Here is a 23,482-nt window from a genome sequence, read left to right as displayed (position 1 = left end):
TGAAGCAACTTTGGTTACTTCGGTTCAGCTCTTTCAGAAAGAAGAAGAAGAAGAAAAATAAAACGTGTGGGCTTGAGAGGCGGTTTTGCCAAATCACAGTCCAGGGTTGAACTCAGAGTGCCACATCCTTTCTTTTCAAAAAGTTTACTTTCTTGGTAAACCCGGAATGAGAACCTATAAAAAGGAGCAGAAAAGCCATGATGCTATTTCATGAGGCAGAGACGGTCTCTCACTCCCTTGCTAGAGTGTCTCTAGAATTTTTCCATTGCTTTTCCCTCTTCCACGGTGGCTGCCCTTATGTTCCTTCTCTTGATTGGAGGCCGGGCCAGTCCTTGGGGCCCGTGGGCTAAGGCAGAGCAGCCTCGGGAGTCCAGTCGGCTCCAGCTTGCTGCTGACAGCCCAGTTATCGCCTCGCCCACCACAGCCACCTTCTGACGGCAGTGTTCACCAGTGGAAAGAAGCTTTCTGCACCTCATTAGTTCTGCAACCTGAGTGAACTTGCAAATTAATTGATGTGTGGGAGGGACAGCATCTGCTATTATAAAACCCTTTAACTGTCGCCATAAAACTTGAAATAAAATTAAGTGTTACTATAGTAAGCTAATAGTGCCCAGGTGATGGAGCACGTTTTGTAGTGTGTAGGGGCTTCACGTCTTCAGGACCTGCTTAACTGAGGCTCTGGTTGTGTTTTTTTTTTTCCTATTACAGTTTTATTTTCATCAAAGGAACCCAAGAAGATGAATAAGGAAGCCTACAAGATTTATGGCTCAGGCATTCGTCCTTGCCTGTTCCACAAGCCAGTCCCTGGAGGCAGCGCCTTTAAACTCTTCTGGTTGCTTCTTTGGATCCCTGCCTGCGTTTTTCTAGACAGCTTGCCTGGCCTGCTGTCTTAGGTGTCATCTGTTGACTCCAGTATGGATGATGAAGATTTAACCCGCATATCCCACCTTCTCCCCATCAGTTTGCTTTAATATTCAGGTTGGACACTGTTTCACGGCTGTGAAATGTTCACAGCCGAGCCGTGTAGTATACTACAATTGCTGTTCCTTCTGTGCAGACAGTGGGAGGGAGGCTGTCTCGCTATTCAAAGGGCAGGTCTTTTCTCCTGTTTTCAGTTGTCCCTGAGCCTCCCTGGGGCAGCCTCGTGAATTCTGATGGGAATAGGGGTCTATGTTTACAGAAGACTTAACCAGTCCACCTTGTTTTTATTCCTACCCCACATCCGGCTTTCTACCATCCTGGGTGCCTCCGCATCCGTAGTCTTTGCAAATTCCACAGTCCAGTTCCCTTGGCTCTTTCTTGACTGCTGCCCTCCTAACCTCCCTAACCCTGCTTCCCTCGTTCTGCCCTCTGCCAGGCAGCCAGAGGAAGCCGCAGCACACTGCTCTCGGCTGAGGTGGTCGTGGTCAGTGCTTCGTGTCTTCTAAAATGTAGTTGGCATCTTCTCTGTTGTTGTCTCTCTTGATCCTTGTGGGTTTACACTCTGCTGTCGTCTCTGTGGTTTGGGATGAGAGTGTAGGGAACGCGACTGTTCATGCTTACCATGTGCAACTGGAAGATCTGGCTCCTGTAGGAAACATTTTGCTTCTGTTACACATGGGCTTCCAGCATCTTAACTTAGTATTTTAAAAGCACATTTTGATGTAGTGGACTTCTGTTTTCCATGAGGGGTCTCTTCTTCCATTGCATGCTTCTAAGAAATTTGCGCAGACACTTGCACATGGCTGACTTGAAATAGAGTAGTATGTCTCTGCGTCCCTCATCTGCTTTCTAAGAGGATCTGTCTGATGCTAGCATTTCATTATGTAGTAGCAAAGAGAGATGATAAAACACCGAGTTCTTGAGAAGAAAAGACTGACCTTTTCCCCCTCTTTTACCTACAAGCTGGTTTTAAAACCTCTTTCTCAGCAGAGCTCTCTCATTATTTTGGCTCTCAGCAGTTAGCTTTTCCAGAGTGTACAGTTGAGGGCAGGAGTACATGGGGGATGACTACCGTGTTAAAAGCTGAACTTTTCAGAGACTGTGAGTCCATTAAAATTAGGGCCACTGTCCTTGTTCTGGGACAGGGGAGGGCCAGCAGTGCTCTAGTGAGGGGCTGGGGACGCCGTCCCCAGGAGGAAGCGTGGCTCTGGAGCCAGTGCACAGGGCCCTTCTTGGAATACTGGTGGAGCGCCGGGCTGGGCCCTCACCAGGCCTGTGCCGTCTTGAACAGACGGACCACATTATGGACTGAACGTTTGTATCCCCGCTAGATGTCTTACGTTGAAGCCCTAATGTTAACCTCATTGTATTAGGAGGCAGGGCCTTTAAGATGATTAAGTTAGATGAGGTCATGAGAGTCGGGCCCCCATAATGAGATTAGATATCCTTACTAAAAGAGGCAGAGGGACCTGAGTGCTGTGAGTACGCAGAGAACAGGTCACATGAACCCATGGCGAGGTGGTGGCCAAGTGCAGCCTGGAAAGAAGGCCCTCACGGGGAGCCAGGTTTGCTGGTGCCTGGATCTTGGACTTCTCAACCTCGTGTGTGTGTGCATGCGTGTGCAATCGTGTCTGACTCTCTGCGACCCCAGGAACTGTAGCCCACCAGGGTGTGCGTGTGTGTGTTCAGTCGTGTCTGACTCTTTGCGACCCCAGGAACTGTAGCCCACCAGGCTCCTCTAATACTGGAGTGTGTTGTCATTTCCTACTCCAAGGGCTCTTCCCAACCCAGGAATCGAACCCATGTCTCTTGCATTGGCAGGCAGATTCTTTGCCACTGAGCCACTGGGAAGCCCCTCAACCTCCAGAAGTATGAGAAATAAGTGTCTGTTGATTAAGCCTCCCAGTCTATGGCATTTTGTTATGGTGAGCAGAGCTGATGAAGGCAGACAGGTAAAGCCTTTTGCATCTCTTCCTGTCCTTGCAAATGAGGATGTAAGCCACCAATTTTAGCATGCTGCCTTTGAGGGATCTTTGAGTTTTCTGTCTGGGCATTAGAGCCCATGTAAACCCACTTTTCTTGACCTCTGTGCCACCTTTAGCAGCAGCTGGCACATAGTAGCCTATGTACTTTGATCTACAACTTTTGGATACCTCTACCGCCCTTCTTTTGCAAGGGTAATGCAGAATGCAGCCCCTAGGCCTGTCTCACACCTTATTAAAACATCATTTCCCCTGCCTATTCCCAGGTCTCTGTGCTTAATCACAGAAAGGCAGCTTGTTCAAATATACATTCCTCTTGTTTGGAAAGTTCTGTTGGCTTGTCTTCCTTCTCACCCTGCCTGCATATTTTGTAACCCTGCCTCACGGAGGCTGTTCTTACTAAATATCAAAATTTGCTCATTGGAAAGTTACTTGTAAACTTAATTAACTCTCTGTCAGTGGTTGAGTTAACTTTCTCCCTTTAATTTCAGCCTCCTTGGTCATGGTTTTCCCTACTCTGACCTGTGCCTGTTAAAGACTTGGTAAATAGTTTTGAAATGCCAGTTGGTGATATATGGGCCTCTTTAGCATTTCTTTGATTTATGTGCAGTGCTGTGGAAAAAGGCAAAGAAAGCAAATTATATGGCAAAAAATGTTGCCAATCTTCACTTTTTTACTTGTAGTTTTAAAAAGTACACTTATCAATCACATCTGATGGATTTTCTTTTTTATAAAGATTGAAAATTTAACTATTTGAAGACTCTTGCAGTGCAGGTTCTGTGTCTGCTTAATCAAGTGCGGTTTAGAGCTTGGGGTAGAGTCTCAGAATTCTAGAAGCTCTTTCAGTCTCTGCTGTGTGTCCTGCTAGGACACTCTTCAACAATATATGCTGGAAACAGATTTTTGTGGAAACATTTTGCATTCATGTTTCAAACCCTGAATCTGTGCAGTGGGCCAACAAGAGTTGTATCTTTAGAGTAGCTAATTGTGACTGGTCTGAGGTTTCCTTGTGTAGCATATTCATGGTGAGTTCCAAGTAGAGATTGACTTCTTCAATCAATGAGTCGACAAATATTTTTTAGATTGTCCTATGAAGTGAAGTGGCTCAGTCGTGCCCGACTCTTTGTGACCCCATGGACCGTAGCCTACCAGGCTCTTCGTCTATGGGGTTCTCCAGTACTCTTGCCTGGAAAACCCCGTATATGGAGGGGCCTGGTGGGCTGCAGTCCACGGGTCACAAAGAGTCGGGCTCGACTGGAGCCGCTGTAGCACGCACGCACTGCAGGTGGTTCTGGTGCGGACGGGCTCGGGCTGTTTTGAAAAATGACTTGAGGACTCTAGTGCCCTTTGCTTGTACCACTCCCAGGCCTGATGTCCTCAGGGGCACCCCTCCCCCAATCGTCTACCAAATAAAGTCCACAGAGGGTGTAAAAAATCCATACTGCTTGGGAGGGTATGGATTTTTAATTTGTGTAGGCCGGGTGTGTGGGTCTGGCTGGGCACAGTTCCTGCGATGTCTCCGTGCCTCTTCTGAGTGTTTTCTTATTTCTTCATTCATTCGTCAAGTACTTACTGAGCTGTGTGCCAGGCACTGTTCTGGGTATTGGGGCCCCAGCGGTGATGGAGAGAGCTGGGGTCTGGGTTTCAGGGGCGCTTTCATATCAAGTGTGTTGTTGGCGGGCGAGGGGTGGAGCGGGGGACAGATACACTAAACCCAGAAAGAAACAGTGTGTATCAAATACCTCTTTGGATTTGCTGCTGTGATTAAGGTGAGACCCTGTGGTGTGATGAGATGACTTCCAAGAAGGTGAAGTTCAGGTTGAGACTTGAGTGACAGGAAGTCGGAAGTGCTGCCCAGCCTGCTCGCCACCGCGTGTCCCAGGTCCACAGCTCCTCCTCCAGAGCTTCCGCGTCCGTGTTCTGGATTTGGAATGTTCTGGGTTATTGAAAGGTAGTGTGGTTCATATACCACGAAGTTCTCCAGCAGGGTCTGGGGCAGTACCCTGTAACCAAATGTTGTGTAGCAAGACGTTTGACTGTCACACTAAGTGAGATAAATTAAGAAGTAAACAGACTCACATCAGTTCATGTCAGTTTTTGCTGCCACAGGAATTTTGGCGCCTATATTGATGAGAAAGCTTTTGACTTTCAGAACTTTTTATACATTTTTATATTGCAAAAAAATATATATATATATATATTGTGGCTCTGTAATGCCAGCTCCTTGTGCACCCTTCATTTCTCTGGTGTGAGAAGGCACTCCATGGGTGAAGGGGGGGCGTGTGTGCACATTTGCACCCTCACATGGCAGTGGGCAGGGGCCTGGGTGAGACGCGTTCCTGTCTGCTGAGGGCCTGTCTGTGGGTTCATTGGCTCTCTCCGCTTCCCTGGGAGCCTCACAGCAGACCCTTATTAACTGAGTGACTGGGAAAGGCCGAGCTGGGGAGGAGGGGAGGCCAGTAGGGCCTTCTGCATGAAGGTGATTCAGAGTCCAGATTCCCTCCATACTCTGGCATTTAGTTCAGGTCTCCTGGAGCTGTCCCCTGCTACTTATGTATTCATCTATTCATTTACTTAAAAAAACACTTTGATACAAGGGTTTGTTTAAAAAAAGCAAAGCAAAAAGGAAATAAAAATGAAAATCCTTCTGGAGAACATGCCAAGTTCTGGAGAAGCCATCGAGTGTTGTGGTTGCAGAGCAGGGACTCTGGGGCCAGGCTGTCCAGATTCCAGGCCTTAATGGCTCCATGACCTTGAGCAGGCCACTTACCATCTGTGGCTCCATTTTCCTCATCTGTAAAATAGAGCTAATAGTACCTGCCTCATAAGGTGGTTGTATAGATTGAGTTAAGTGAATTAGAATAAAACCTAGTTACAACGAGCCCTATGTATACAATGTGTGTGCTCGGTCGTTCAGTCATGTCTGCCTCTTCATGTGGGCTCCTCTGTCCATGGGATTCTCCAGGCAAGGATACTGGCATGGGTTGCCATTTCCTCCTCTAGGGGATCTTCCCCATCCAGGGTTCAAAACCACATCTCTTGTGTCTCCTGCACTGGCAGGCAGGTTCTTCCCCACTAGCGCCACCCGGGAGGCCCATTGTATGCTTGGGCTCATGTTGCTGTTATTGTGATGCTGAGCACTGTTCCAGACACTGGGGACCTAGCAGTGAAGACTAGGGAGCTCTGTGGAGCTCTTAGCTGCTCTCATGCATCTTGTATTCTAGGCAAGTCTTGACCCTCTAAAAGCAGAGACCATTTCTTTTCACATCCATCCATGTCTAGCACTATACTCGGCATCCATCAAGTCATCCCGTTCTCAGCGAGGATTTATTGAACATCCGTGCAGGCCCCTCTGCTAAGCCTGTGAGGCTTGTTAAACGATGTGAGACAGTCTGGCAGAGACAGATACACAGAAAACCATCCTCTAGGGTATAGTCATCAGCCCTGTAAAAGGTGCTTCAGAAAGGCTTCTGGACTGGCTTGCACAAGCTTCAGCTCTTCTCAGCTTCTACCTGCCAAGTACTTAAGGGAAAAGGCCCTGTATTTATTGGAGTATCACTAGGTGTGGCGCCAGTTGCCTATTATTTTCCCGTCTCTGGTCCCAGTGGAAGCTGCTTCCGAACATCTGGTTGGATGTAGCTGATGGTAGATGTGTTGTTACTGTTTCTTCTCGGACATTCCTGGCTGCCTGCTGCTGATCCCCATTTTGGATTGACTTGTTCTTCATAGCACAGTTCGGAGTTCCAGTAGGGCTGCAAAGCATCATGCTGCTGCTTGCTAAGTCATGTCAGTTGTGTCCTACTCTGTGCGACCCCACAGACGGCAGCCCACCAAGCTCTAGAATTAAATAAATAACTAGTCCATCAGAGTAACCCGTTTTGTATCAGAGGCTCAGCTCTCTTGTGGTCCTGCCATGCCTGTACACTCCCCAGCCCAGATCCACCCAGAAACAGGCCTGTTTTTCATTGGCTTATCTCTGAGGCTTTTCATCAGAGGCAGGGCCTGGCTCAGTCACCCCTTGCACTCAGTCTAACTGTTGGTGGCTCGGCAACCTCAGCAAGCTACAACAGAGCAAACGTTCCTCGCGTCTGTATTTTGTGCCAGCCACTTTGCTCAGTGCTTTCACATGCTTAGTTTTCACTGATTCCAAGAACCTGACTGTGATTTTGCTTCTTTAAACTCCGGGTTGCTTCAAGGATAATCATGTGGTATCTAGCAGCAGTATTATCTGTGATACGGAGACTCCGGAAAGTTGAATAACTCAGCTAAGCTCACAGTTGATTAAGCGGAGGGTTGATGGTTTATATTCAGGTGGTTGACTCCGTGCTTCCACTCTAATGGATTAAGAAGCTGTGCCTCAGTCCTGTTGATCAGTAGAAATAAACTGACCTGGCGTTCATTTTAAACCAAACACATACCTGTTGTATGTGTGGCTTTTGCCTTTCTTTTTCCCTCCAAAAGAAGGTATCTTTGTGCCACATTTGTCATAAGAAAATCCTGCATTGACTCCGGCTTTTACCTTTTCTCATATTTCCTCAGTCAGAACTTAAACCAACAGAAAACCTTCAGTAGTCCAATAAAGAAGGAAACAAGTACAGTTCAGTCCACCCTCTGTATCCATGGGTTCTGCCTCCTCACATTCAACCAACTGCAGAGAGAAAATATTTGGGGAAAAAAATTCCAGAAAGCTCCGAAAAGTAAAATTTGAATTTGCTGTCACTGCAACTATTCACATAGCATCTGCCTTGTTCTTATAACTATTTACATAACATGTGCATTGTATTAGGTGTTATTATACAAGTAACCTAGAGATGGTTTAAAGTATCCAGGAGGATGTGTGTAGGTTATATGCAAATGCTGCACCGTTTATGTAAGGGACTTAAGCGTCTGCGGAGTTTGGTACCCACCTCAGGTCCTAGATCCAGTCACCCGCAGATACCTAGGGACAGCTGTACTCAGGGAGTCTGGAGAGAGACTTTGATCTTCCTGTGCTGAGTTCTTTGTCAGCTGCCTGGAAGGTGCTCCATAACTTTCTTGTTTCGTGCATCAAGGTTTAGCCAAGTTTCTGGGCATTTTGATTGTTCGTAACTTTAAGACCAGTCTCCACAGAATCCTGGAAGGAACTTCTGCATGGATCCTCTCATTGCCTTTGTGTGGAGTGCTTCCCGTGTTTCCACAGGCCCTGTACAGCTGCCCTGGGTTCTGTGGAGAGTTTTACACAGAGTCGACCACGAGGCATCACAGTGTGATGGATTCCTTTCCTTGTTTGTACGAGAAGAGCCAGGCTGGGGCGCCTCCTCAGTATACCTGCTGGTTCAGAACAGCCTGGAGGGGGGGCATTTTTTCCTTTTTCCATTATACTTGCCAGTTTATTATCTGACATGTTTATTTATTTATTTATTTTAATTTTATTTTATTTTTAAATTTTACATAATTGTATTAGTTTTGCCAAATATCAAAATGAATCCGCCACAGGTATACATGTGTTCCCCATCCTGAACTCTCCTCCCTCCTCCCTCCCCATACCATCCCTCTGGGTCGTCCCAGTGCACTAGCCCCAAGCATCCAGTATCGTGCATCGAACCTGGACTGGCAACTCGTTTCATACATGATATTTTACATGTTTCAATGCCATTCTCCCAAATCTTCCCACCCTCTCCCTCTCCCACAAAGTCCATAAGACTGTTCTATATATCTGACATGTTTAGAGTGACGGTGTTTGATTAAAAGAAGTGAAGTGAAAGTCGCTCAGACATGTCCAACTCTTTGCGACCCCATGGACTATACAGTCCATGGAATTCTCCAGGCCAGAATACTGGAGTGGGTAGCCTTTCCCTTCTCCAGGGGATCTTCCCAACCCAGCGATTGAACCCAGGTCTCCTGCATTGCGGGCAGATTCTTTACCAGCTGAGCCACAAAGGAAGCCCAACAATACTGCAGTGGGTAGCCTATCCCTTTGCCAGCGGATCTTCCCAACTCAGAAATCAAACCGGGGTCTCCTGCATTGCAGGCGGGTTCTTTACCAGCTGAGCTATGAGGGAAGCCGTCATTAAAAGGCAATGCTTTTGCTTAGTTGTGAACCTTCTCATTCCTGGTATTGTTGGAAGAGGTGAATTTGGGGGCATAGTCACTTCTGATAATCACAAGACCAACTCTGTCTGTTCCCAGGGCGCTGGGCCCTGTGCTGAATGAAGTCTTTTGCATGCATCATATCACTTTATTCCTGAACCTTCCATTTCTTCATATCACTGAACCTTATGTGATATGATATCACATCGTATCACTGAACCTTCCATTTCTTCATCTGTAAGAGGAGGCTGCCATACCTCTCTCCATGGGGTTGTTGTGCTATAAGGAAAAAGCACTGTTAAAGTCTGCTTTAGGGAGTGTGCTCAGTCAACAAGAGAACAGCTTTGTCCTTGTGAGAGAAAAAGAATCCCCGCACCCCTCATTTTGGACTGAGGAAGAAACAGGCTCAGAGGGGAGAGAGAACACCCAGAGATGCCCGGGATCACTTGTGCTGAAGCTGAGGTTTGAACTCAGGGCCATCTGAGTACAAAGCTTGTCCCCCTACGCGGTAGCCACACTGCCTGTGAATTTTCACCCTTTCTGCCAGAGTACAAAGGAAAACACTTGCCTCCTTAGACTTATTGCCCCTTAAGCCACCTGACCTTGTTCCTCCTATTCCTGAAGGGAAAAGGCAGTTGTTAAAAAAGATCAATAAAAAAAATGCGTCCTCCTGAATGTTTTCTTCTGTTTCCCGATTCCTGCTCTCACAGGCCTTTGACCTGAGCAGCTCACTGTTTCTTTCCTTCCACTCCTGTTATTCTCAGCTTGTCTGACATCACGGTTATAATCTTTTAAAGTCAGTGATCTTGAGCCCACTTCATGTTCTTCCTCCTTCTGAGTCACATCTGTGCTTCCTTTCCTTCTTCCCTACCTCCTGGCTTCATTTCCCGGGTAAGGGAGGGGTGGGGTGAGGCTGGTCAGACCCCTGATTTGGAGCCAGTTACCTCCCAGCCGATGACTGGTTGATAGAAGCAGAAGAAGCTGATGGGGGCTGCCTTTGATGGTCATTGAAATGATGCTTAAAGCAGAAATGAGCATTTTCATGACATGAGATAAAGGAAGAGTTAAACTGTCCAACTACCTCTAAGCTGACTTTGAGCACATAGGAATCATTTTTTCTACCTATAAAAGAAGTTTATAATAATCTAATTGGAATTTTAAACTGATCAGATTGATCATTTTTTAAAAATCATGTTTACTAGTTTCTTAACTGAAGTCTTTTCAGTGATAACTCGGCAAAGGATTAATGCTTAGAAGTCAGTGGCTAGAATCAAGATATGGAAGCGACCGGTGATTTTCACGTTACTCATTTCTCAGTTGGAAAAAAACACTCATTTTCTTTTAGGGGAGGAAGAGGGAAAAAGAAATAGCCAAGGACATACCTATTATATGGAAATATTCAGTTGCACAGACCTCACCTATGAATGTTTGGGGAGAGTAACGAACGAGTGTTTGTCAGCAGGCATGCGCTGATTGCTGGGCCTCCAGCTTGCACACTAGGCTTTGTTTAGAGCAAAGAGCCGACTCATTGCAAAAGACCCTGATGCTGGGAGAGATCGATGGTAGGAGAAGGGGGTGACAGAGGATGAGATGGTTGGATGGCATCACTCGCTCAATGGACATGAGTTTGAGCAAACTTTGGGAGATGGTGAAGGACAGGGAAGCCTGGCATGCTACAGTCCAAGAGGTTGCAAAGAGTCAGACACGGCTGAGCGACTAGACAACAACAGTAAAGTTTTACCTAACACCCGGCCTCAGACATCACAGGGAGCCCTTTCCCCTCTTTAACTGCCTGAAGTGGAGACTTTTGGTGACTAGTACAATGTTTGTGTTTAATAAACATATTTAAATTTCACCAGTGCAAGTTCAGACTGCAGTTTCATAGAGAAATACAACAACATAGAATTTCGGTGTTCGAGGACCTTCGGCATAATTCCAGCCATCTGTTTTAGCCTCTGGCCCAGGCCTGAGGCATGCAGTAACAAGCTAGTGTTGGGCATTTTGGTGGAAGCACGAAGCTGAGTCCGGGATGTGTGCTGTTCCTCTGCCGCTTCTCTTTTGGTCAGGAATAGAGAACGGGCTAGGACGCACTCTGTGTTTGTGGGATCCAGTGTGGTGTGTGAATGGGTGGTGATTCTAGGGCGGTCCAAGCCTAATTGCGGGTGCCCTCCTGACACGGGCTGCTTCCTCTAGTCGGAATGCAGGTGAGCGAGACTGCCGCCACGCTGTCCTCTTCAGAGAGCGTGTTCTCATGTCAGCGCCTGTTAATAAGCTGTTAGGGTGCCCTCATTCGTGCACTGCCAGACTTGCCTTGATCCTGTTTGTATTTCCTGCCTACATCTTCCTAAGTGGCCCTGTGACCTTCCGCCAAGATCCTTGTGAGCTTGTGCATTGCACTCTGGGACCCCTCAGGTACAGAGCTGAGAGCCTGCTGTGAAATGTGAGGTGGTTCACAGGAGATGGGCAGCACCCTAGTCTGTTAGTGTTTGTAGCTCGTCTTTGCTTTTTGGCTTTCTTTTGTCTGCTTTTTCTCTCCCTCTGCAAATAGCCCCTGTGATGGGTGTTTTCTCCATTTTTAGCCGCATTCACAGTTTACCTTTTAGTGAATCTGTTTGGATATCTGAGTGATAACTCTTCCGACTGATTGGCATCCTCTCAGTATGCTAACGTGCACACAGCTGTAGTGTAAACAGAAGCAGTTGTGGAGAAAGGCCTATTAATAAAGGTGTGAGTTCTGAAACATTCCAGAGGAACAATTCTAAACAAGCCTAAACATTACAGATATTTAAGAAAGAAAAAGGCTGCTGTCTGTCCTCTCGGTTTACTTTTTTGACAGTTTTAAAGTCTGGACATTTGAGGATTCACGTGCAGGAAGTAGAAACCCAGCCGGCCTTCGGGACGTAAATGAGCCCCAGTTCAGCAGAAGCGGGCCCCTTGGTTTGGTGTCCTGCTTTCATGGTAATTGAAAGGCCTGAGCCCAGCTTCCCAGTAGAGAACAAATGGGCAAAGAAATGGGAGGCTTCCTTCTTATGGTTTATTGATGCTGTTTTGCCCAAGTAAAGAGATCATTTACCCATAAAAGCTCAAATCTGAGGGTGTTTTTCTTTCTTTCTTTCTTTCATACTGGCTATTTGAAAGAAGCATTAGGAGATAAAAGGAGAAAAGAAGCTAATATCATTGTCTAATATTTAGATAAAAACCCAAGCAAAACAATTAGATTTATGGTATTTTTCTGTAGCTGTTTTCCTTGGCACGGATAATACCAGGCAACCTTGCTTATTTCTTTCCTTAGAGTTATGTTCAAAAGAAGAAACAGGGCTTTATTGTAAGACATGGTTCTTTCTCATTAGCTGGGAACAAAACACATTTCAATAATGAGGGGCAAAGGTCTTTGCAACTCAAAGTGGTGACGAAGTGTTCCTAGTTTTGCACAAATATTGGTTTTAGTTGAAAGCTTAATGGTTTAGGAGAAATACGGCTCCTAAGTATGAGAGTGAGAGTCTCACAGGAGCCTCCCCAACCCCGCAGTGCTGCATACACATGTGGCAGCTTCATGGCGTGTGACTCAACCCAGGTGTTGTGGCTTGAGTTGATCCAGGTGCCGTGTGTCCCTGGATTGGCGCTGGGAGCCTGGCGTGCACTCTTGCCTCTGGGAAGGGTTTGCAGTGCCCTTGGGCCCACCAGCTCTGCAGCGCTGGTCAGCGCTCTGCAGGGGAGGTGGTCCTCCATGGCTAATGTCCTTACCTGTTACTGTCGTGATGTATTACACAAATCCTCAAAGAGAATCCTAAGTAAAAACAGATTATGCATGTGGCTGCTCCTGGGCAATAAGATGATTTATAAAAACCCACGAAGCACTCCACAAGCACAGTTGCCCCATTAGGACACTGTCAAGGCTGCTAGGAAGGTCAGATGTGTTACTGCTGAGTCTAGAAACTAGGTTTTTGACAATCTTGAGGTGTCTGTGGTTTCTTGATTATTTTGTCTTTGAAGTTTTTGTTGCTAAATGGTATTAAAACCATAAAATGAGAGCATTTAGAACTTCCCCAAACTCCCCACCTTAGACATGACTGGAGTCAGTAGGAAGAAAAAGGCTTGTGACATCTTAACGCTGAAAGGTGAGAGTGAGGGAGCGGACAGGAGCTGGCAAACGCTGGCGATGCTCTGTGCTCCTTTCCTCAGCTCCGGTTCCTGGCCTGAGAAGAAGGGCTGCATTTCACAGCCTGAGCAGTGATAATAAATGCCAGGTCCCGCAGTTAAAAAGATGCAGCACACGTAAAACAACAGGACAAAGTATGTGAGTTAAACCCTGAATGGCCTGTTTCCCTTTTACGATGTGTGAGACCCTGGGCTGGTGACCTCTTTACGATCAGAGTCTCCTCTCCCATAAAGTGGGGTGGAGAGGAGGTGGAGGGTGGTTTCTCCAAGCCTCTTCTCTGACGTTAGAATTCTGTGATTTGAAGCAATTGGAGGGCAGTCCCTATGAAGGTCTTTTCCTAAGGTCAAGCCTGCAGAGGGGTTCGACATACCTGCTTTTTTAGCATTTAGAATAAGAGGGAGTCAGGACTCTTTCGTGGCTCTGTCACGACAGTGAACATCTGCAAAGCCGAGAGTCTGCTTTTGTTAGAAACCAGCCTCGAGAGGGCTGTCTGATGGAGTCGTTCTGTTCTCTAGGTTGGCTCCAGCCACAGGCCAGGCCACGGCAGCGTCACCAGTCGGCCAGCCCACTTATCAGTTGACAAATCCATTAGCATCTCCTGTACTTAACGCGCTACCCTGCACACCATAGAGAATACAGAGTTATCAGTAGTAACAAGGCTGTGTCCTCACGGTATGTCTCCCTCATGGCCAGCTTCACTCCTGGCCCAAGAAAGAACACCAGGCCTCCCTGCCTGGATGCCACGTCCCAGAGACAGAGAGGAGCTCTGTGCAGGGAGGAGGGGTGGGGTTCTCCAGCCCATGATCTCTTCTTCCCCTCCTATGGGCCCCGCTGCACTCAGGCAGCCAGAATTTATCATAGCTTGGCTCTGTCACATTCTTCATCCAGAGGGTTTAGTTACTGGAAGTACCAATGTGTCTTCCTAGTGTTCTTAGGAACCTATATATAATTTTGTGTGAAGTGATTTTTTTTAATGGAGTTGAAATGCCTTAAGGTTAAGGAGAACTCTGTCGTTGCTGTTTTTAACTTGCTCCCCCCGCCCCAAAGAAGCCTTTGATGGAAAAGAAAATAATGATTTTCATGGTAGGAAGAATCAAACCTTGAGTGAGCTGGCTTGTAAATTTTGAAACTTTTGAATGTTAGTTTTCTTAAAGTGGGATTCAGGCCATATGGCATGGGAAGGATCATGTTGCTTATGAATAGATGCTATACCCCAGACCCCAGGGGGGTTCTAGCAAACACATCAGCTTTTAAGCTCTAGGCCTGATCGAATGCCAGTGGCTTAATCGGTATATTGAATGTGATCAGTGGGATGGATTTCCTTCTGTTTTCTTCTCAAACTTCTGTCTATTGCAGAACATGTCCTTTATTTATCTTGGAGCAGGTACATCATTCAGAACAGTGTGGAACATGGAAAACCAGTTGGAGGACTAACTAAGGGGACCATTGCTCACTTGATTTTCTGAACCTGAAATTTAAATCAGAAACTTTGCATTTGAGTTGTTTTTAAAATAATTTCCTTTCATATTGTTTCCTCTCAGTCTGTTTTGTCTTTGTAATTTGAAGCATATTAAAGCTAACTGGATTTGAGCCTCAATAATTTGGACTTTAAAAATAAAGACCTTAGGCTATCCAGAGGAAAAGGGTTTGCCATTGTATGAAATTGTAGGGACATTACTTCACCAGTTTTTGGTGAAGCCAAATGCCCTTGTGATGTGTTTAGAAGCCTAGAGCTTGGAATTAAACTTGAGAGTTTGCTGGGTCCTTGGAGAAAATGTAATGCGAATGAGCATGTAAGACTGCACAGCTTTTATTAGTAGCAGGTCCAGCAGCACATTCTAGAGGCTCTTAGTCTGTACAATGGCATTCACCAGGACTTGATCACGTTCCACGCTTGTGCATGTCTAATATTACTAAAACAGCACTTATTCAGTAAATCAAGGTTTTCCTAATTCAAAGTTGTGTTTCCCTCAGATCATTATGAGGTGTTGAAAATATCGCAGGCATAGAACTAATTAGTAGGTATAATTGATTAGAAAAGGCTTTAGGTTGAGAACTGACCGAAAAATACGACGTTCGTTATAGAAAGTGGAAGCTTGACATGAATAGATAGGTTTCTCTTGGAACCGAGAAATTTGCTCTCAAAAGTCAGAGAACACGGAAATAGCTAGACTGCCAAGCAGCAGCCAGTAAAGACCCCCTCCCCCCAGCTGGCCACGCAGCACTCCCTTTCCCCAGCTGCAAGACGTGGACGTTCACAGAATGGACTGTTTGATTTCTCTCGCACTTTCATTTTACTCTTGCTGGTTAGTGGAGAAATGATCTTGGATAGAAAAATCACGTTACAACTTTGATAAGTTGCCTTTTGAAATAGAGCTGTTTCCATGCCACAGACGTTTGGAGCAAAGTATGTTTATTGAAATATATTTTTGTAGAAAATATTACCGAACCTGTAATTGAACACGTATGGCAGTATTTTGAGGAGTGATATGTTCTTAATGTTAATTTGTGGATTAGCTCTGAACTCCCTTCTGCTGTTTTGAAACCATTGGCTGAGTGAACATTTTCCAAGAGTCTTTGCAGATCTACGCAGTGTTTCATGGAATAGAGTATTTAGTGCTTAAATAATGTATAAATCCAGTTGGACAGGAGCTGCCTGTCAGTTTTATTAACTTTGACCTTTTCTCCCATTATAAAGATGCTTTGGTAAATATTTAATGGGCCCCTTATAGATCTTGACAGTCGGAGCTGTGTTCCTGGAAACTGGGAACCGTATATATGATTAACAAATGTCGCTTAATCACTGTGAGTCAGCTTTCAAGGGCAGGTTTTTTTCTGGGAGAAGAAAACTCCTTCCATCTCCATGTGCTCTTGGGTGTGGCGTACATTGAGAGCATCCAAGATGGTAGAAGTCTCATCGGAAGCCTGGGAAAGACAGACAGCAGCTAGCGTGCATTCCTGCTGTTTGGGGGTTTTTGTTTGTTTGAGCAAATGATCAAAATGATGCCAGGTGGACAAAATCACCCTGCCACTCTGCATAGTTAGCAGGACTCTTCCACTCAAAAGAGTCAGCAGGGTTGGAATGGCTGAGCTTGCATGGACCCTAATAAGATACAAAGGAGAAGGAGAGCCAGAAGGAGAGCCAGATCCTGGAGCCAGGAGGAGCCCCTGCCAAGCTGTCTTTCCCTTTAATTCCATAAAGCCCCATGCATATTGCACTCATTGCAAATTCTGGTGGGGAGGATCGAAACCCAAGTAGCTGACATTTTGAAACATTGTCTTTCAAACTTGTACTGTCCCTTGCTTCCATTGATTTCCCATTTAAGAAATCTGTAGGAGAAAAATAAATTTGAGCAAAATTCATTGGTCTGCGATGAGTTGTTAGAGCCAAATTATACCCCCCTTTTTCCACCTTGAGAAGAGCTCCGTTTTTATTATGAATGTGATATGTCTCTGTCTCGTATTGTGCAGCCATGAGGCTCCCACAGCAAATCGACCAAGTAAATCAAGAGCCTGTTAAAAAGCAGTATGGATGCTCCAAATACAGACATTTCAGTCTTTGCTGGGTCACTGGATATCTTCATTTTTATAGCCACTTCAAGAAGCAGATCATTTCAGTTGGTTGTGTTTTCTTTCACTCTCTGTTTGTGTGCAGCCCAGTGGCTTTACGGGAGGCCATTTATTTTTCAGGACGTTATTACCCTTTGCATCCAGGGCCCAACCCCTTTTATATGGTGGTCACCGATTTCATTACCATGAGCTGTAATGTAGCTGACTCTGCAAAGGAAATCTATGCAATGGAAGAGCATTTTGAAAAGAAATTCAGAGCCACAGAATGAATTACTGTTTGTATATTCAGTTAATTCTAAATAAATGTTTGAAAAACCTTGCTTAATTTGAGGAGGGAAAAAGAAACATGTTGGATGTTATAAATGGTCTCAATCCAAGTTTCTTAGCTTGGTGTTTTCAAGTTCGAATGTTTTATTGACATCTGTTCAAAATTGGGATACCTTTCAAGGATAATTTTGTTATAGAGATGGATGACAACTCTTCACATCTAAAGTACATGAGTATGGGGTTTTAAAAGGAAAACGGGTGTCCCTGTCACATGTCAAATTGGAGATAAGCTTCGTTTGGTAACGAGCGAGAGTGATGAGCTGTATTGTAAATCAGAAGATCCTGATGATCGGAGTTGAGGGCGGGGGCCTGCCCGCGTGGGGCGCTGGGGAACTTTCTGCAGTGATGGAGGCTGCGTCCTGATGGGGCTGACAGTGTCACAGGTGTGTGTTATCAGGACATCACACACTGGACACCTAAAATGTGTGCATTTTATTTTATGTGAATTATAACTCAATAAACGTTTTTTTTTTAAGTCCTGTTTGGTTTAGAACTAGGCAGTGTTATTTCTCTTTTCCAATAGAGAAAGTCTAGAGAAGTAAAATGATCTGTCCTGAGTAACCTCGAAGCTCAGCAGTTTGTCCAGAACAAAGCAAACGATGCTGGCTCTGAGCCCGCGTAGAGTCTGCCGCGTCCTCACTTGCATTGTTCCAACTGCATGTGCATGGAGTGGAATTAGCTTCTCCAGCCAGTGCTCTTCAGTGAGCCTGTATCCATTTGTGTACATTGTCATGAGATGCATTCCTGTGCTTATTTTTGTGGTCGATACTTGTATCTTAACCACTGGGAACAGCAGCCCAGCTGTGTGTTTGAATCTGTTTATGGTCAGCCTGTTGCGCTGCTGCTGACCACAGTGGTCTGTGAGTTATGTTCGTTATTACAAGCAAGACATGACAGTAGCAAGAGTTCCTAGAACTAATTTTTTTTTGAGGAAACCCACTGGATCCTCTTTTTAAAAACCATTTACATAAAGCAGATGTGAACAGGAGTGAAAAAAGAGGTAAAAAATTATCACAATTCTCTTCAGAAATACACTGTTAACCTTTTGGAGAGCATGCTTTAACCTTCTGGAGAACGTTTTTAAGTACCTCTTTGTTTACAATGCCTTTTTTTTTTAATTCAACAAAATGATGTTGTAAAGTTCTTTATGTATTTACCCAATTTCCCTCTTATTATTGGGCATTTAGATTGATTCCAGTTCTTTATCATTTTGTAATGCCATGACGAGCATCCTTATTCATGCTTGTTTTCCTGTTTGTCTGATTATCGCCTATGAATACATTTCTTGAAGCAAGATGTTAGCAGGTATATTTGAAATTATTAAAAATGTTCTGGGCTGGTAAGATGTATCAAGTATTGATAGTTTAATAGCCCTTGTCCTGCTTTTACCAAATGTTATTTTTCTTCCCCTTTTGTTTGGTTCTCCTCTGCAGTTGCAGTACCACGCAGGTCTGGCATCTGGCCTTTTGAATCAACAGTCGTTGAAACGTTCTGCTAACCAGATGGGAGTGTCTGCTAAACGTAGACCAAAGGCTCAACCCACGACTCTCGTCTTACCGCCTCAGTGAGTGACGGGTTGGAAAAAGTTCTTTTGTCCTGGGTGAACTCTAATTTGTGCTTGTTTTTGGCTATTGGAAACTCATTTTGGCAAGATGGTCCTTTCTTTTAAAAAGGTTTCTGTTAAGATTGGAGACCAAACATGTAGGTCACCTATTTTGCATAGGTCTTCAAAGAAGCAGTTACAATGCACTCCCTAGTTTGCCTGGTGTGTGTGTGTCTAGGACTTTAAGATACCTCATGGCTTATTCTTTGTTTTCTTTCACACTCCCAGAGTTGGCAGAGTGTGCGTGCAGTTCTCCATATTTCACAAGTGAGGCCACTGAGGAGCACGTTTTGATAAACTGCAGGCCGTCTAGAAAATCTGGTAGCACTGGGATTAGAATCAGTGCTGGGCTCACTTGCTCTTTTTTAAAAGAGAAATGTATGTGCTCTTCCTTTTCCCAGTAGGAGGGAGAGCAGACACTGTGACATGTACGTTCGGATGGATGGTTTTTTCACGTGTCTGCCTCTGTGTAGCTCCCATAGATCAGGCCACTGGCCACCACTTCCAGGACTCCCTGAGGGTTCTCACATTCCCACCCTGCACACAGGCTGCCACCTCCCTAAGTTGACCACTGTCCTGACTTCTTTGAACAGTTCATTTGCCCTGTTCTTGAACTACATATAGATGCGATCACACATTATGTAATCTTCTATAGGAGCTGTCTTCACTCAACATAATATCTGTTAGATTGCTTGTTCTTTTTTGTTGCTGCATAGTATTCCTTTGAACGTGCCATAGGTGTTCCGCCCATTGGATTGGCCTTTACTCCAAACCTCAGGAGTTGAGAGCCATGGCTCACTCAGTGATGTAGAATCAGAAATTGAACACACCAGTCTTTGCTGGCAGTTTTTCCATTCCACACACAGACTCCCCTGGAAGGGGTGCTGCCTCCCAAAGGCTTGACCTGATTTTTAAACATATTGCCCAGCTCAGCCTGTTCTCCTATTGTACCCTCTTTCCTTAATATCCTCAGTTACAAACTACATTTTAAAGTTTCCAGTCTGAAGGGGGTTTGCAGGGGAGATTCAGTTTGCCTTCACACAGGATCTCATTTATGTTCTGTTTGGTTAGCAAATATTTATTATACCTCCTGTCTGCCATGCACTGTCCTCAGCTTTGGGGATACAGTCACAAGCAAGACAGACATGGTCCCATCTTCCCAAAGCTTTTGATTTACTGGGGAGGAAAGGCAAAAAGCAAGTACCTCTAAACCAATAAATAAACCAGTGCAGTAATTTCTGGTTATGGCGAGTACTTGTGAAGGGAACACACAGGATGGTAAGGAGGGCAGGCTGCTCACAGCAGGCGGTCAGAGAAGGCCTCTCCAAGGTGCTGGTGCTGGGGGGGCTTGAGGACAGGGAGGAGAAGACCAGTGAGGAGCTGGGAAAACTACACGGCATGATTCTGGGGGGGTCTCTTCTCTCACCAGTGGATGCTCGTAGCCCACCATTTGTATGACTTTCGGGTTTTCTTCACCAGTAGCATTTGCTTCCAGGGTGGGATGAACATAACCAGCTGGCCTCCAGCAAATTCCTTTCTGTCTGCCACACACACAGGCACCATCCTTTCCAGAGACAGCAGGGCCTGCTTCCTCGAGTGATGCAGGAAAGAGGGAGTTTTCACCATTTGGCAAAAAGCTTCCTCTGTCTGATGTTTGGCACATGTTGACTTGGCGATTCTGCACATCTCAACTTTTGGCTCTCAGAAGTCTAATGGGCCTTATAACTTGTCATCCTCCCTGCCTGGCTTGTCTACTGAGGCAGGATGTGTGGTGAGAAGTGAAAGACTTTCTAATGGTCCCACAAGACTGGAGCCAGAAGTGTTTGTTGCTAACTCTCTCCCGACAAAAGTCAGTTCGTAGTCCATCTGTTCACCATTTGTTAATTTGCATTGGCTTGAAACCTGTTTACAGGTGACATGCTATTATGAGGACACTTAGAAACTATTTTAAGCAGCAAGGCAATCAACAGACTCTGTTCTCATGCCAAGAAAAAAAACTGGGTGTTCACAACTGTCATTATAAATTTATAATAAATCACTCAAAATACTTAGTTTCAAAGAGAAAAGTGGTTCCCGTGCCCTAAGAACGCAGTGTTGAAATGATTTCCTATACTTGATAGCCTCTTTTCCTGTGAAAATTGACTGTAGCCTTTTCATATCCTTGAGCTTTGTGGATTCACATTATCCTGACATCCCTTTTAGAGCAACTGTCCAGTAGGCGGGATCTATAACTAAAGGACATTCTGTTCACTGTTACTGAGGACCTACTATGTGGCACTTACTGTGTTAGTTGTCAGGAGTAGACACACCAGTATATGGCATAGCTGCTGACCTGATTGGATCATACATCGTAAAAAGAAAAAAAGAAGAAACTAGTAATGTATACATAGTGTAGATTTTGGAAAAAATCAAAGGTTATTAAAAAAGAAAAAATAATAGTGCTGTCACCCTGATAACGTTATCGTTAAAGTTTTGAAGGCCGTTCTAGATTTTTTTTCCTATGCATGTGTAATATATAATTTTTAAAAACAAAAACCAGCCTTTAAGAAGAATTGTCTTGTGATACTGTTCTGTATCACATCCCAACATTTATTGTAGTTGTTAGGTTTTAAGGTAGTATAATTTGACCCATGGAGTATTTAAAATTGCCTGTTAATCAGCCGTGTTGTGGTTTTATCATAGGACATTTCCTCATTACAGAATTCTTACTATAAACATGGTATGACCATAAACTTTATCTTTAAGGAAATCCCTTGAACTCCCTTATAATACAGCATCTAAATGCTCCAAGGTTGCTGCATTTTCATCCATTGCTACAAAACAAATTCCCCCCAGACTTAGTGGGTTTAATGACAATAAACATAATCCCCCATATTTTCTGTGGGTCTGGAGACTGGGAGTAACCTGGTTCAGAGCCTCTTATAACATTGCTGTCAGATAGCCAGGACCACAGCCATCTGAAAGTTGGGCCAGGGCCCAAAGGCCACTTCCAAGGTGGTCACTCATGGCTGTTGGTGGGAGACCTCAGTTCCTCCCCACACCTCTCCACAGGCTGCCTGAGTGTCCTCTGGACATACGGCGACTCTCCCAGAGCAGGCACACTCAGAGAAGGCGAGCCGGGCAGAGCCTGTCCTTTTTATGGCCTCACCTCAAGAAATGTAGCATCAGTTCCACCTGTTCTGTGGATTAGAAATGAGCTGCCAAGTCTGACTGACACTCGTGGGGAGGGGGTGAGGCGCTCGCTTCTGAAGGAAGGCGTGTCCAAATTTGCAGACATATTTTAAAACCACCACGATTGCCAACAAGGAGACACTGCACAGAGAGTAGGGTGGTGGGGCCTGTGAGCCCCATTCTCTTGTTTATCCAGCAAATATTTACCTGGGGCCTACAGGTGCTTGGTTCTGTGCTCCGAGCTGGGGATTTGGAGATGAATAGGATAGGATTTTCAGAGAAGGCAATGGCACCCCACTCCAGTACTCTTGCCTGGAAAATCCCACGAATGGAAGAGCCTGGTGGGCTGCAGTCTGTGGGGTCGCTGGGAGTCGGACACGACTGAGCGACTTCCCTTTCACTTTTCACTTTCATGCATTGGAGAAGGAAATGGCAACCCACTCCAGTGTTCTTGCCTGGAGAATCCCAGGGACACAGGAGCCTGGTGGGCTGCTGTCTATGGGGTCGCACAGAGTCGGACACGACTGAAGTGACTTAGCAAGATAGGATTTTGGCTTTTGGGATGCTCCGAGTAGAAGCAGAGGAACAAATGAGCAGCAAGGGATGACCATACTGCAGCATCATAGTCACGTGTCCGAGAAGGCCATGGCAGTGCTAAGAGAGGCCACGCGGGGACCAGACTTAATCGAGTCTCTCTGCTGCCGGCCGAGAGGGATGGAGGCTTCCTTGTGGAGAGCTAGGAGCTTTCTTGCATAGGCCTACAGAACTCTGAGGAAAGGGCTTATTTCTAAACAGTGGAGGAGGCGGTTAAGGGCCGGGGGCTGGCCTCCTCACTTGCCCTCCCCTAGAACTCTGTGTGCCTGTTAGTGCGGAGGCGCTGGGGCTTCTGCATTGGCTCGTGTCAGCAGTTGGGTGGTGTGGAAGCTGCTGCCCCAAAGCCTCTTCCTGAGCGTGCTGAGACCACGGTTGTGGCAAGAATGCAGGAGATTTGTACCATCATTGATGTGTTTGTTTTTAAAGTGCAGTTGGCTTTAAAAGCAATAGTCTTTGAAGACTCGGATTCCATGCCTCACCACCAGCCCCCACCCGCCAAGTTCCCAGAGGATTAGTGATTTGTGGGATTAACGATTCATATCTTTCTCCCCCTCCAAAGACACTTGTAAGGAAACAAGATGCTGTTCGTGATGAAAGATCTCTGATCCTATATTAGCATTCAGAGGGCCCTGGTGAAGCGACCTCACTCCCAGATTCCCGAGTGTTCTTCTTAAGTCTTTTGCAGAAGGACAGACACTATCGTTTTCATAAGGAGGCTGTGTCCCCCCCCGTTGCTGGGTAAACATGGTTCGCCTTTGACCTTGTGGGACTGGGCTCAGTCTGGGAAGCGGCTGTCGCACTTGACTGATGTGTAAGTTGCATCCAGGGATCCCTGTGTCAGCTGGCGCCTTATTTCCTTGTGCCGTCATAGACGGCAGCTTCCGCTCTACAAGACCTTGCTCCGTGTACTCTTGTGGCAGCGTGGGGTGTTGGTTTTAATCATTGTGGCCAAGTCACACACAATCAGTGTGATTCCTGGGTTTCATCAGAGGTGAAAGACCCTTGTGTGTTCTTATTTTGCACGTGTAGATCTCATTTGGGTTTTTTTTTTTAATACTTATTTTCATTTATTTGGCTGCACTGGCA

The 23,482-nt window shown here is 45.6% G+C and overlaps 1 protein-coding gene across 4 annotated transcripts in view; it reads left to right on the top strand.

The window, feature by feature from the left end:
- Positions 1-23,482, top strand: part of MED27 (mediator complex subunit 27) — a 246,843-nt gene that overhangs the window by 52,593 nt on the left and 170,768 nt on the right. For all 4 annotated transcript variants that reach the window (XM_025261908.3, XM_025261909.3, XM_006052139.4 and 1 more), the window contains exon 3: positions 18,462-18,592. In XM_025261908.3, the coding sequence (XP_025117693.2) occupies positions 18,462-18,592 (131 nt within the window). The remainder of the gene's footprint in view (positions 1-18,461; positions 18,593-23,482) is intronic.

The sequence above is a fragment of the Bubalus bubalis genome, chromosome 12 (assembly GCF_019923935.1).
Source record: "Bubalus bubalis isolate 160015118507 breed Murrah chromosome 12, NDDB_SH_1, whole genome shotgun sequence".
Lineage (NCBI taxonomy): Eukaryota > Metazoa > Chordata > Mammalia > Artiodactyla > Bovidae > Bubalus > Bubalus bubalis.
The sequence above is the reverse complement of the archived record's forward strand: the minus strand, read 5'-3'. Positions and strand labels throughout refer to the sequence as shown.